The sequence below is a fragment of the Phodopus roborovskii genome, unplaced genomic scaffold (genome assembly GCF_943737965.1).
Source record: "Phodopus roborovskii unplaced genomic scaffold, PHOROB, whole genome shotgun sequence".
Classification (NCBI taxonomy): Eukaryota; Metazoa; Chordata; class Mammalia; order Rodentia; family Cricetidae; genus Phodopus; species Phodopus roborovskii.
This window is the reverse complement of record NW_026126447.1, coordinates 18537753-18548931: the sequence shown is the minus strand read 5'-3', so window position 1 is coordinate 18548931 and position 11179 is coordinate 18537753. Positions and strand designations below refer to the sequence as shown.

The window sequence follows — 11179 nt, the reverse complement described above, 5'->3', positions numbered from 1 at the left end:
TTAGAGCTCAGAGAGTGTGCTAGCAACCTGTGCCTTCCTCCTGAGACACATGGGCAAAAAGTTTGCTCTAGCGATGATAAATCTGCACGAGGCAGAGATGGTTTGGGCACCCTGTGTACATTAGAAAGATGAGTAAGGCCTCCCCCCACCCCGATCTCGGTCTTGCTTCCATTTAAGAGATACCCTTCAGGGGCTGGCGGGTGCGCACCGAGCCTGCTGCTGCCGGTGTCCCTGTCTCCGGGCAGGGTGACCTGGGGTCGGCTGAGTGTCACCCACACGTGTGACTGGTGTCCGCCGCGGGCGCCCGCTAGAGTGGCAGTCTCCTTCCTGTCCCCCGCCCCGCTGCAGCTCCAGGCCCAGACCTTGGAAAGGGGAAGGAAGCCCTGGCCACAAGCCGCCGTCTGGGCCGGCACCAAACACGCAGCTCTCAGAAACTTTTCGCCCCCGGCTGTGCGCAACTTTGTGCCAGGAGTCCCCGCGCGTCGCGGTCCCCGGTCTCGGTCCCCGGGCTTCCCCGCGCTTCAGTCCCGGCGCCGTGCGGGGCTGACGGAGCTGGGCCGAGCGCACCGAGAACCCGAACAGCCCGGAGCCGAGGCGCAGCGGCGCAATCGGAATAAAGTTCGCGCCCTGGGCTCGGCGTCTCTCAGCCTTCTTCCCTCTCTCCCTCCCCTCCCCGCTACTCGCATTTTTTTTTTTTTTTTTCTTTTTTTCCTTGTTGACAGCTGGGCGCTGGCGGCCACCTCCACTTCCACGCCCGCACCCCCCGGGGGGCGCCAAAGTTGTTTTTCCATCCACGGGAGGGGGGGTGGTGGCGAGGTGGGGGTGGGGGTGAGGGCTAGACATCTTCCACGAAGCCCCTGGAAAGCGCGAGGACGACAACAAAACGGGCGGCAAACACCATAGTCTGGACAGTTGTGCGGACGGCACAAACTTGTGCTGGCGCGGTCGCCGCTCGGTGGCCCCACCGCTCCCCCCCCACCGCCGCGCGCACCCCCCCTCCACCACCCACCCCACCCCGGCTCGCCCGCGGCAGTCCCCCTCCCGGACTGTCCGTTCCCTTTTTTTTTCTCCTCCGGCCCGGGGAGGAGCGGGGCAAGTCGGAGCGCCGGCTCGGGGGAGCGAGCGCGACCCTGGGCGCGGGTGTAAATCAGTCACCTGAGCGCCGAGGGGCCGCGGCGAGGGCGCGCGCCGGCGGGCGGGCGGGCGGGCGGGGAGTGGCGCGGGCGGCGAGCGCGGCCCGGAGCGGCCGGGCGGGGGAGGGAGCAGGCCGTGCGAGCGGCGAGCTGAGGCGGCCGAGGGGCTGGTCCAGGCGCGGCCGCTAAGAGGAGACCAAGAGGCGGGGGCTGCACTTGACAACCAGCATGCCGAGATGGTAAGAAGTTTCCACCTCCTCTCCGCCCGCTTGCGTCCGCACTTGGTAGGGACAGACCCGGGCGGGACGCCCCCGGGGCCGCGGCGCCGCCGCGTTCTCCTCCAGCGCCGCGGCGTGAGGAGGCGGGCAGCCGGGCGACGCTCCCCAAAGCCACCCCCACACCCCAACTTGGCCCCAAGTTCGCGAGGCGGCTGCGGGAGGGAGGGCGGGCGGCCGAGCCAGGGCTCCCCGCGCCCTAGGTGAGCGGCCGGCTGTCGCGGGCTCTGGGGACCCGGAGCCCTCGGGGGAGGGCGCGGGACGCGGGGACACGGGACGCACGGAGCGGCGGGCCGCCGCGACAACTTTCCCAACTTGGCCGGCGTGGGCAGAGCCCGAGCAAGCGGCTGGCCGTGGGTGCCCCGGGCGCGGCCCGCGTGGGGACCGCAGCGATGTCCGCCGGCGCGGCTGCGGAGGACGCGGACGCCACCAGTCAAATCCCGCTAGACAGACACGTGTGTGCTTTCCCAAAGTGCGGTTCTGAAGCAGCCGGCCCACTGCGCTTCCGCACCGACTGGACCGTGGGATCTGAGGCGTGAAAGGGGGGGCACGGTTTTCTTTTCAAATGTGGGAGGGGAGCTCAAGACAAAACTAGACGAAATCTCCTGTGGGGTGAGGCGCAGATTTAAAAAAAAAAAAAAAAAAAAAAAAAAACTTATAGGTGCAAATAGTAGAGGAAAAAGAGATGGCGCACTGGGACTCCAGCACAGCCCCTCGAAAGGGACCACTTCTCTGCAGCGAGGAAGCAGGCAATTAGTTCACCGGGTGGGTGATGAGCCGCGATGTCCGTGATGTCCGCTTTCGGGGAAGTCATTTGTTAGAAATGGGGCTTGCCCACTCCTTTCCTTGGAGTTCCCTACCAGCCAGTGTCGCTGTTGTTACCCCCACTTGGGGGCTCTGATATGCAGGGGGCCCTGTGTAGATGGGATGTCTAAGAAACGGGGGTGATAGCAGGTTGACATTTTCCTCCCTTCCTTTCCCCCTGATGTGACATCTCTTGTTTCGGAGATCAAAGTCACAACTGAAAATGTAGGAGAAGGCACTGTCAAATGCAGACACACACACACACATACAAAATGCACCCATGACTGCGGTTACAGTAATGCTGACAGAAATTAAAGAGGTTTTGAAAGCAGCGTGCGATTTATGATGCTTCCCATTTACCCTAGAGTCAAGCTGTTGTAAAACTGATGTACAAAAGCCATCATAAAGTAATCCAGTGTACACAGGATTAAAGTGGCAGAAAGTGGCCTGTTTTATTATTTTTATGTACTTTGTGGACAGTTGTAGTTGTTGGAGCCTGTGTTTTAAGTGAGGCATCAAAACAAAATGAGAAATCTACCTATTTAGGGCTGGAGAATTTCTTGTTAGGTCATTTTACACAAGGATAGTAAAAAAGTCAGCTGTGCATCTTTGTCCTCCTCTGGCCAGTAGTACTGTTTGTCTACACATCTATTCCCCTATCTCTGCCACTTTCAGCGGTGGCTGAGTCCATTTGTCTCCCACTGTTTTGTATTCTGCACTTTTCCATGTTTTTGTGTACAGACACGCATGCCCTAAGTGGAAGAATGTATTTCTGGCAACTAAGTGCTTCTGCTCTGAAGATGCCCTCTAGTACTGAGGCTTGCACAAGTTTGATGGGACTTCCTTTGACCCTTTGGAATCAGGCACGTGAGGATCCCTTGTGAACCTTTAAGGTTGTGTCTTAGATCATATGTGCAGCCGTTTCATTTAAGCTTATTCCGTCTTAATGAAGTTCTGTGTTGTAGGCACTCTTTCAGTTCCCGGAGAGCAGTGTATTTAAATTCCAGATTGCCGATCACTTTACCAAAATGCAGGGCTAGCTTCATCTGAGGAAAGAACTAAGAAACCTGAGTCTGAACTTTGTCTAGAGAGAGGATCTTCTCTGGCATGTCTAAAATGCCCCCCCATCCAGTGACTATATTGTTGGATTGTGTTTGCATGTAAAACTTTGGGTAAAAATCAACCTTATGGGATTTTTAAAATAAATATTGTGTAAATATTACTATCAGTAGTGCATTGCTAATACCTGATTTCTTTTCTTCCCTCTACCTGAGATGTAAGTTATCTGTCAGGCAGGGCTGTGTGATTACAAAAAGACAAAAGCAGAAAGGACTGTTGCTGTATTAAAATGTAAGTGTTACAGTTTGAATTTTCAAGTGAGAGTTTTTGAGTTCAGTGCTTTACATAACATTTTGTCCTAATCTTGCTTGCTGTCAGGGATGTTTCATGGTTGTGCAATTGCTGCAGTCAAGAATGCCAATTTGCATTCCAGGGGTGTCATTTGATTACTTTTATCTGTGAAGCTCCAAGACCGGCCCAGACCTCTCGTTTCATCTTGCCATGTCACGAGTCAATGCTGTGTCGTCTTTTCAAAAATCTGCCTGATTTAGACAAGAAAGAAAAGTACTTTCATGTTGCAGCCGCAGTCCCCTGCTAACTTGTCAGCAGCAGGATATGAGTCACTTGGGCCCAGAAGAATGGAACAGAGAGGCGGGTTAGGCGGTTCAATAAAGCCCACGGACAGGTAGTGTGTGACATCCCCAGAGAGCCACAGTTAATGAAGAACAGGTCTGCTTAGTTCTCCACACGCTGACCTGGTGCTGTCCCCACAGTTTTCTCATTTGATCTTTCCCAGCAAATTGATCTTTTCTTGTATTTTTTTGCCTTCCAAGTTAGTCCTTGAGGGACTGAAATTAGCAGAGCAACTTAAGTTGGATAATACAGCTGTTCAGAAAAGAAGAAATTGGACACTGGCACAAAAAAGGGGGTGGGGTGGGGGTGAGAGAGGAGAGGGAGCTATTCTTTTTGTTGTTCCTGGGAATATTTCCTGTATTAAGGGAGTCCAAAGTAGGTGATGACTTGGAGCTAGCCGTTTCCCTTCCTTTAAATTTAGAGTTAAGCTTCAGTGCTATGTTAAATATTCTGCAAATGTTCGAAAGATGGCTTAGCAAGCATAAAGAGTTTGATTTAGCAGTGTTCATACTCACTTGTTTGGAGTGATGTGCCAGTGGAATAGTGGCTTTTATGGCTATTATAGGATGAACAAAACATCAATGGCATACTTCAACTATATTATTTATAGTCTTCTAAATAACTACAACCTCCAAATATTCAATACTGAATTGCTGAAAAGATTAAACAATAAAAAAGTCATTACCAGCATTGTATATAAATACTATGGTACATGATTTTTTTTTTTTACAAATTACCATCAGTATCTTTGTTTTACATAAATTCCACAGATACACTGTTAATAGAGAGTGTTATTCTGTCCTCTGAAATTTTTTTTTTAATATAAAGGTAGGCTTTTAAAATTGAGACCAGATTATAAATTGAATGTTTTTGAAATTTTTTTTTAGATTAAAATTTATTTTATACAAGGTGAGTAAATCTAAACTGAGAATGCAGGCATAGTTCAGACAGGATAGTTTCACTATAATGTGTTTGTACATAAAGTGTGGGTTGAGAGTAATTAATCGTCTTAACTAATGAATCTATAAAGGAATGGTGCTTTCTGAATTCCTCTGCAGATGGTCTCATTTAACATCTGCACTCTGACAAGAAACAGAGTTGAAAACAGCAGTTCTCCTGCAACATCTCTGGTTGGTCAGGAGTTACATAGTATAGTTGGGTTAGTAAGCTCTCTAAAGAGCTAGAGGGAGCCTCCTGATTTTATTAGATACACTTAAGGTCCAAGAAAAAAAAGTGCTCTGCAGTCAGAATGTTGCACAAGACTGGCTTAGAGTTTAGACTTGGAGGTGTGTGTGTGTGTGTGTGTGTGTGTGTGTGTGAGAGAGAGAGAGAGAGAGAGAGAGAGAGAGAGAGAGAGAGAGAGAGAGAGAGGAGAGAGAGAGAGAGAGAGAGAGAGAGAGAGAGAGAGAGAGGACAGAAGCAGAATTTCCTTTGCAGACATTTAAGGAATCAGTTAAGCTAAGCTTTCTAGGACTCTACCTTTCTACCTTTCAGATGATTTGAATTGGGAAAAAGTCAACCAAACATATTTTAAGTGTTTTAGTTTGCTTAACAACAGTGTCACTTTGTCAAGTGAAGGAGTTATTCTCATGTTGGTAGGCCCACCTTCAAACTCTTGCTAAAAGCAACATCCTGCCCAGTCACTGAGGCACATACTACCTTATTGTAGTTCACAGAAGAAAGGTACTGCTTTCCATAGATGATGCTTTGAAATAGTTCTGCATACAACAACATATTTTGGAGAAAAAATTCCTTCTAAAGAAGGACTTCATGTTGTAAAAATACACAGCAAATAACTTGTAAATTTGGTATAGAATTAATCAGTAAATAAACTACATTCAAATGGAAGGACTTCAATGTTTTCATATTTACAATTTGGCGTTTAATTCCACATTTGTTATCAGTCCTACCAGTAAAATTTGTGATATGCTTATATTAAATAACCAGTGATCATGATTGCTTTTCATTATGTATATACTAGTTTTTAGGGACATTACTTTGGACATTTATTTACCATTTAAGTAAATCTAATATCCAGGGAGATAAACTGCCTAGATTAGTCGTCTTGCACAGTAGCTCTCATTATGTTTCTAGCCAATAAAAGTCTTTATTTGTTGCTTATTAGAACCCTCAGTACACTCAAAAGTTCAACTATAATTTAATTTGGCTGTTCAAAGAGCCTCCCTTGTTTTAAAACACGTTCTCCGTTTCCTTTACCATTTGTTGTGAGCCTATGTTTTACCTCATGAATATGCATAAGAGCAGTAGCACAGACTTGTCATTTTAAAAGTTTTTGCCATAACATTTTCTTTCAAAAACTTATGAATATAACAATGTAAATTTTGTTCTTTTTATTGCAATTTCCTCAACATTCTGGAACATATTAGCTTCTTTTAATAGTAATTCAGATTGTTTTGCTCGACTGATTTCAGGGTTGTTCTTCAAGGAATACAACCCTGAAGTTGTAGTGAGACAGGCGAAAAGTAAGTTTTACAATTAAGAATTCTGGTTAAGGCCCTTGCACAGTTGTGGCTCCTTGAAATTGTGAGAGGCTTGTTTTGTACTTACAAATTGCCAGCATGATAAAGTCATCTTCTTTATAGCAATTGCTAGGCAGTTTTACAGAGTCCAAGGTGCTTGCAAATTTCAGTTGAATTGTAATCTATTACACAGGCTAAGGACCAGAACTACAGTATCAGAGATGCTTCTACAGGGAAGGTAGGATGTGGCACTGCTAACTGAGTCACTGCATGTGTCTCGAACCAGTGGGAATCACATGAAGCCTGCCTTCTATATACACTGTTTAACACTTGTCGAAATGTACAGTATTGTATTGGAACTGGGGGTTTATGAGTTTACTCTCCTTTTTTTTTTTTTTTTTTTTGTAATTAGTACAAAGATGTAACAACCCACACAAAACATTTTCCTCTTATTATGATCTTACATTTGCCCAAGTGTCCCATACTGAAATTCCTTTTTAGTATCTCTTTCCCCACTTAGTCCAAAGCCAGACGTGTACCCAGACACAAAGCCTCTGTGTATAGCAAGCTGTTTTAAATATTGTGACTCGACGATGTGCTGTCCTTTCTCTGCTTGAGCCAAGGATCTCTGCTCAGTGTCTGTGGATTACCAAGCCCCTTCTTTATTGTGTGTCTTGTCAGCTATTCCTATTCATTTAACCTTTCATTAGTGTCTGTGCAGCTTCACTGTCTGGAAAGGCAAGGAAAACCCGAAAGGCCCACTGTCACAGTTATTAGATTTCTCGGTTACAACCCGGCAACCACAAAGCAGTAAGAGTGGAGACTATTGTCGTGCATACTGCTTTCCTGGGGTGCAGCTCTTCTGTGCATGTCAAGGACATGTGCCACATGTTGATATGCATCCCAGGGATAAATGCGCAACATGGGGGATAGGCTGACAGAGGCAGTAATGAGCTTTGTAGGAGTTATTACGAAGACTAACAGTTAGTGAAGGAATTTTGCTTAACCAGCCAAGGAGATAGACAGAGTTGAGAGTTGCCAAGATCTGCCCGTGTGGAGCTTGTCAGTCACATTGTTTTCATCTAAACTTCATTTGAGGGGAAAATTGAATACCTCTGACAGGAATGAAAGGTCTTATTTTCTCCTTTAATCCCAGAGGACAAAAGTGTTATTTCTGGTGACTACTATGGTATATTATAACTACTTTTTGTACTAAATAAGATACATGGATGATTATGTTAGTTATTCCTCTTAATTTTACACTGCAAAATGGATGAAAGGTAGTTTACAGAGACATGTATGTCTTTCAAGTCTATAAAAATAACGTAACCTATGAATCTCCCTGCACTCCAGTTTGCTGTGGATCTCCATGTTGTAACTGTCACCTGGTTTTTGTAGATGGGTTTGTGTAGTTGCTGTGATGTGGATGGGAAAAGGAATGGGTACAGGTCATTTTCAAGTAATAAAAGAGACAAATACTTGCAGACTTAGAATTGAAAAGTATTTCATTTGAAATTTCATAATGAAAGTACTCTTTTCTAAATGGCTGAGATTGTAATTCAGGTGATAGGGGGCCTATTACTCACACATGAAGAACCGAATTTGCTTTGCTCCCCAGCACACACAAAAGGCCAGGCAGAGTTAGGGTTAGTTTCATTGCCAGCTAGCCTAGCCTCATTGGTGAGTCCCAGGCCAGTGAGAAGACAGCAGAGAATGGGAACAAAGGCCATTGGTTCTAGTGTCTAATCTTCACCCACTCAGTATCTGGGGCTGTCTTGAAAAGCAGATTTTTGAAGTGAACACACAGTGTAATGAATTTTGTTATGGCATTTTCATTTTCATACACACACTTCTTTATATAAGGCAGCTATTTCATTACCTGCTCATCCCTATTGGCCAAACAACCAGTTAGGTCTTCTGTGTTTTTGTTTTTGTTTTTTGTGTTTTCTTGTTGTTTGTTTGTTTTCTAATTGCTTGTTTTATATGATAGGGCAATATAAATCATAGCGGTTTACTTTAGTATTTTAAATACTTTATTGAGAATAATTTGCATACCATGTAATCACCATTTAAAATGAACAATAATAAAAATGTACATTATATAGATGCACTGTTTCTTTTTCCATCATTAATTTATGAACATCTTTTAATATTATGAGTAACGCTACTGAGAACATTTGTCATAAGCTTTTTTTCTCTCCCCCCCCCTTTTTTTTTTTTTTTTTTTTTTTTTTTTTTTTTTGTCAAACATGTTTTTATTTCTCTTGGATGTATACCTATGAGACGAATTGCTGGATCATGTACCCTCCTTTGCCTGTTTTCCATTTGGGTTGTCTTTTAAAAGAAATTCTTGTGGTCTTAAAAAAAATATCTATTGCACATGTGTGGTAGGAGTTTGGAGGTATTTGTGCCACAGTGCATGTCAGCTCCCTCTTCCACCATGGGATTACTGGGGTTGAACTCAAGTTGTCAAGCTTGGCGGCAAGCACCTTTACCTGCTGAACCATTCCCTGGTCCTGTGTTGCCTTCTAATATTTGAATTATGAATGCTCTGCATTCAGTTAGGTTTCTATCCTTTATCTGATTAAAGATTTGCAGATGCTTTCTCCCATTCAGTGAGCTGTCTTTTGACTTTTTTTTTTTTTTTTGATGTCTTTTGAAACAAGTTTAAGCAATTTTGAAAGAAGGTTAAAATTTCTTTCCAGATAAGGTTTTATTGCCTACTAAATGGTAATCATTCAATACAAGAGCAAAATGCCTAGCACTATCCATCCATGTAAGATGAGGAGTCTTAAATTTTGATGAAGTCCAACTTACATAATATTTTCCTTGTTGTCACTTTTGGTATGTTGTCAAAAATAAAACCAACCAACCAAATAAACAAACAAACAAAAAAACCCCAAACCATTGTCTCGCTGAAGGTCATGGGGATTTATACCAGTGTTTCTCTGCTTTTTTTTCAGTTGCTTTGGATAACACTCGAATGTAAGTTGCTAGGTCATACCAAACAGTAACCGCCTTCTGTAGTTTGAGAAATCACCATACTTTTTTTTTTTTTAAATGTTCTTGCCAATAGTGTGTAAGCGGTTCAATTTCTCCACATTGTTACCAATAACTTGTTATTTTATGACTGTAACAACTGTGAAATGACACAGCCCTGTGTGGTTTTGTTGCCTCTGTTGTTCTTGATATCCAGGGATGGAGTCATGATCTTTTTCAACCTCTACCCTATTAGGACTGAGAATTGAACCCAGGGCCTCACCCATGTTAGATAAACACTATCACTGAGCTGTCAGTCAGCCTCTTGTGTTGTTTTAAGACAAAGTCTTACTAAGTTGCTCAGGCTGTCCTTGAACTCATGGATTTACCACCCTTCTGCCTCAGTCTCTCTAGTAGCTGTTAGTACAGACTGAAGTCATCAGCCTTGGCTTCTGGTTATCCTTTAGCTTCACAGTTCTTGTGGTAGTGCCATAAGGACACATAATCTTCCTTCCTTCCTTCCTTCCTTCCTTCCTTCCTTCCTTCCTTCCTTGTCTTTCTCTGGTTTTGAGTTTCAGGGGTTCTTTATATATTTTGGATATTACTGTCACATCAGTAACTTACTTCCCGAATTTTTTCCTCCCATTCTGTGGGTTATCTTTCCTTCTGCACATTGTTTCTTTTGACTTGGCTGTGTGGGAGCTTTTAAGTCTGATGTACCTCCATGTGTCTCTCCTGCTTTCATTGCCTTTAGCTGTTTACGTTTAAAGCTCAGATTTGTCTGATCCCCAAAAGAGTAAAGGCTACATTATCTCCAAAAGAGTAAAGGCCACGTTAAGAAAGTACATTGTATTGTTTGGGGAAGAAAAAAAAAAAAAACCTTGGTGGTTCTCCAGAGGACAAGAAATATGTCATTCGGTAGCCAGAAGATGATAGGTGCTGGTTCCTTGTGAAACAGTCTGGGTTTCCTTTGATGTCTCTTAATTATCATTGAGTTTAAAAGCATTCTAGGTGTTCTGTATGATAACAGACACACTTCATGCCCTGGAGGGCGGAATTAAGTACCTAGAAATAATTGTTTTTGGTTTTATAAATACCTCAAAAGGAAAGGAGGAAAAAACATTATTGAGAAAATTTGTCTTCTAGACAGCCCACCATGAACGGCAACAACAACAACAACAAAAATCACCAACAGAGATAAAACTGAAAATTGTTTTATGATACCCAGACCTAAAATAACTGGCTCAGTTAAGTTTTAAGTAAATACTATGTTTAAGTCTGGCATGACATGTTGGCAAATAGCTTGCTCTCCAGTATACCTGGTGTATTTTTAAAACCTCCCATTACTGAGTTAGAGGAATCCCAGAGCAAGTGAAAGGTAACTTAATTTAAGGGTAGCAGTGTTGAATCATTGCTGAGTTAAATGGACTGTTTAAAAGAAATGGTGTAACTTTCTTTTCATTCATGCTAATAAGATCTATATTCATTTCTACTTAAATGGCTTTTTTCAGTATTCTGATGAGCCATTCTTATTTAATTGCTTTGTCTGTTTTTGGCTTTGTGCCAGCTATTTTAGAAAAAACTTCATTATTATTTGGCATCAACTATTAATTAGGTGGCCAAGTGGTCACATTTATATTTGGAGAGAATATGGGAGTTTCTTCCCTCACAAATGTTTACATATGAAAACAGTAATTAGCCAATTTAAAGTGATACCTTATGAAATAATTTGAGAATTAACTTTCTTCCCTGTGGATATACTGTAGAGGGGGGATTTAAAATTATAAAATTGGTATGACATAAAATTTCTTATTTA

At 43.6% G+C, this 11179-nt stretch overlaps 1 protein-coding gene across 4 annotated transcripts in view; it reads left to right on the top strand.

Annotated features, from left to right (window-relative positions):
• Window positions 1-1232: 1232 nt before the first annotated feature.
• Bnc2 (basonuclin 2) overlaps window positions 1233-11179 on the top strand; it is a 396952-nt gene continuing 387005 nt past the window's right edge. The window contains exon 1 of one of the 4 annotated variants that reach the window (XM_051188127.1): window positions 1233-1372. In XM_051188127.1, the coding sequence (XP_051044084.1) occupies window positions 1370-1372 (3 nt within the window). In that variant the 5' untranslated portion in view covers window positions 1233-1369. The remainder of the gene's footprint in view (window positions 1373-11179) is intronic. The other 3 variants (XM_051188128.1, XM_051188125.1, XM_051188126.1) reach the window with 3 other exon arrangements.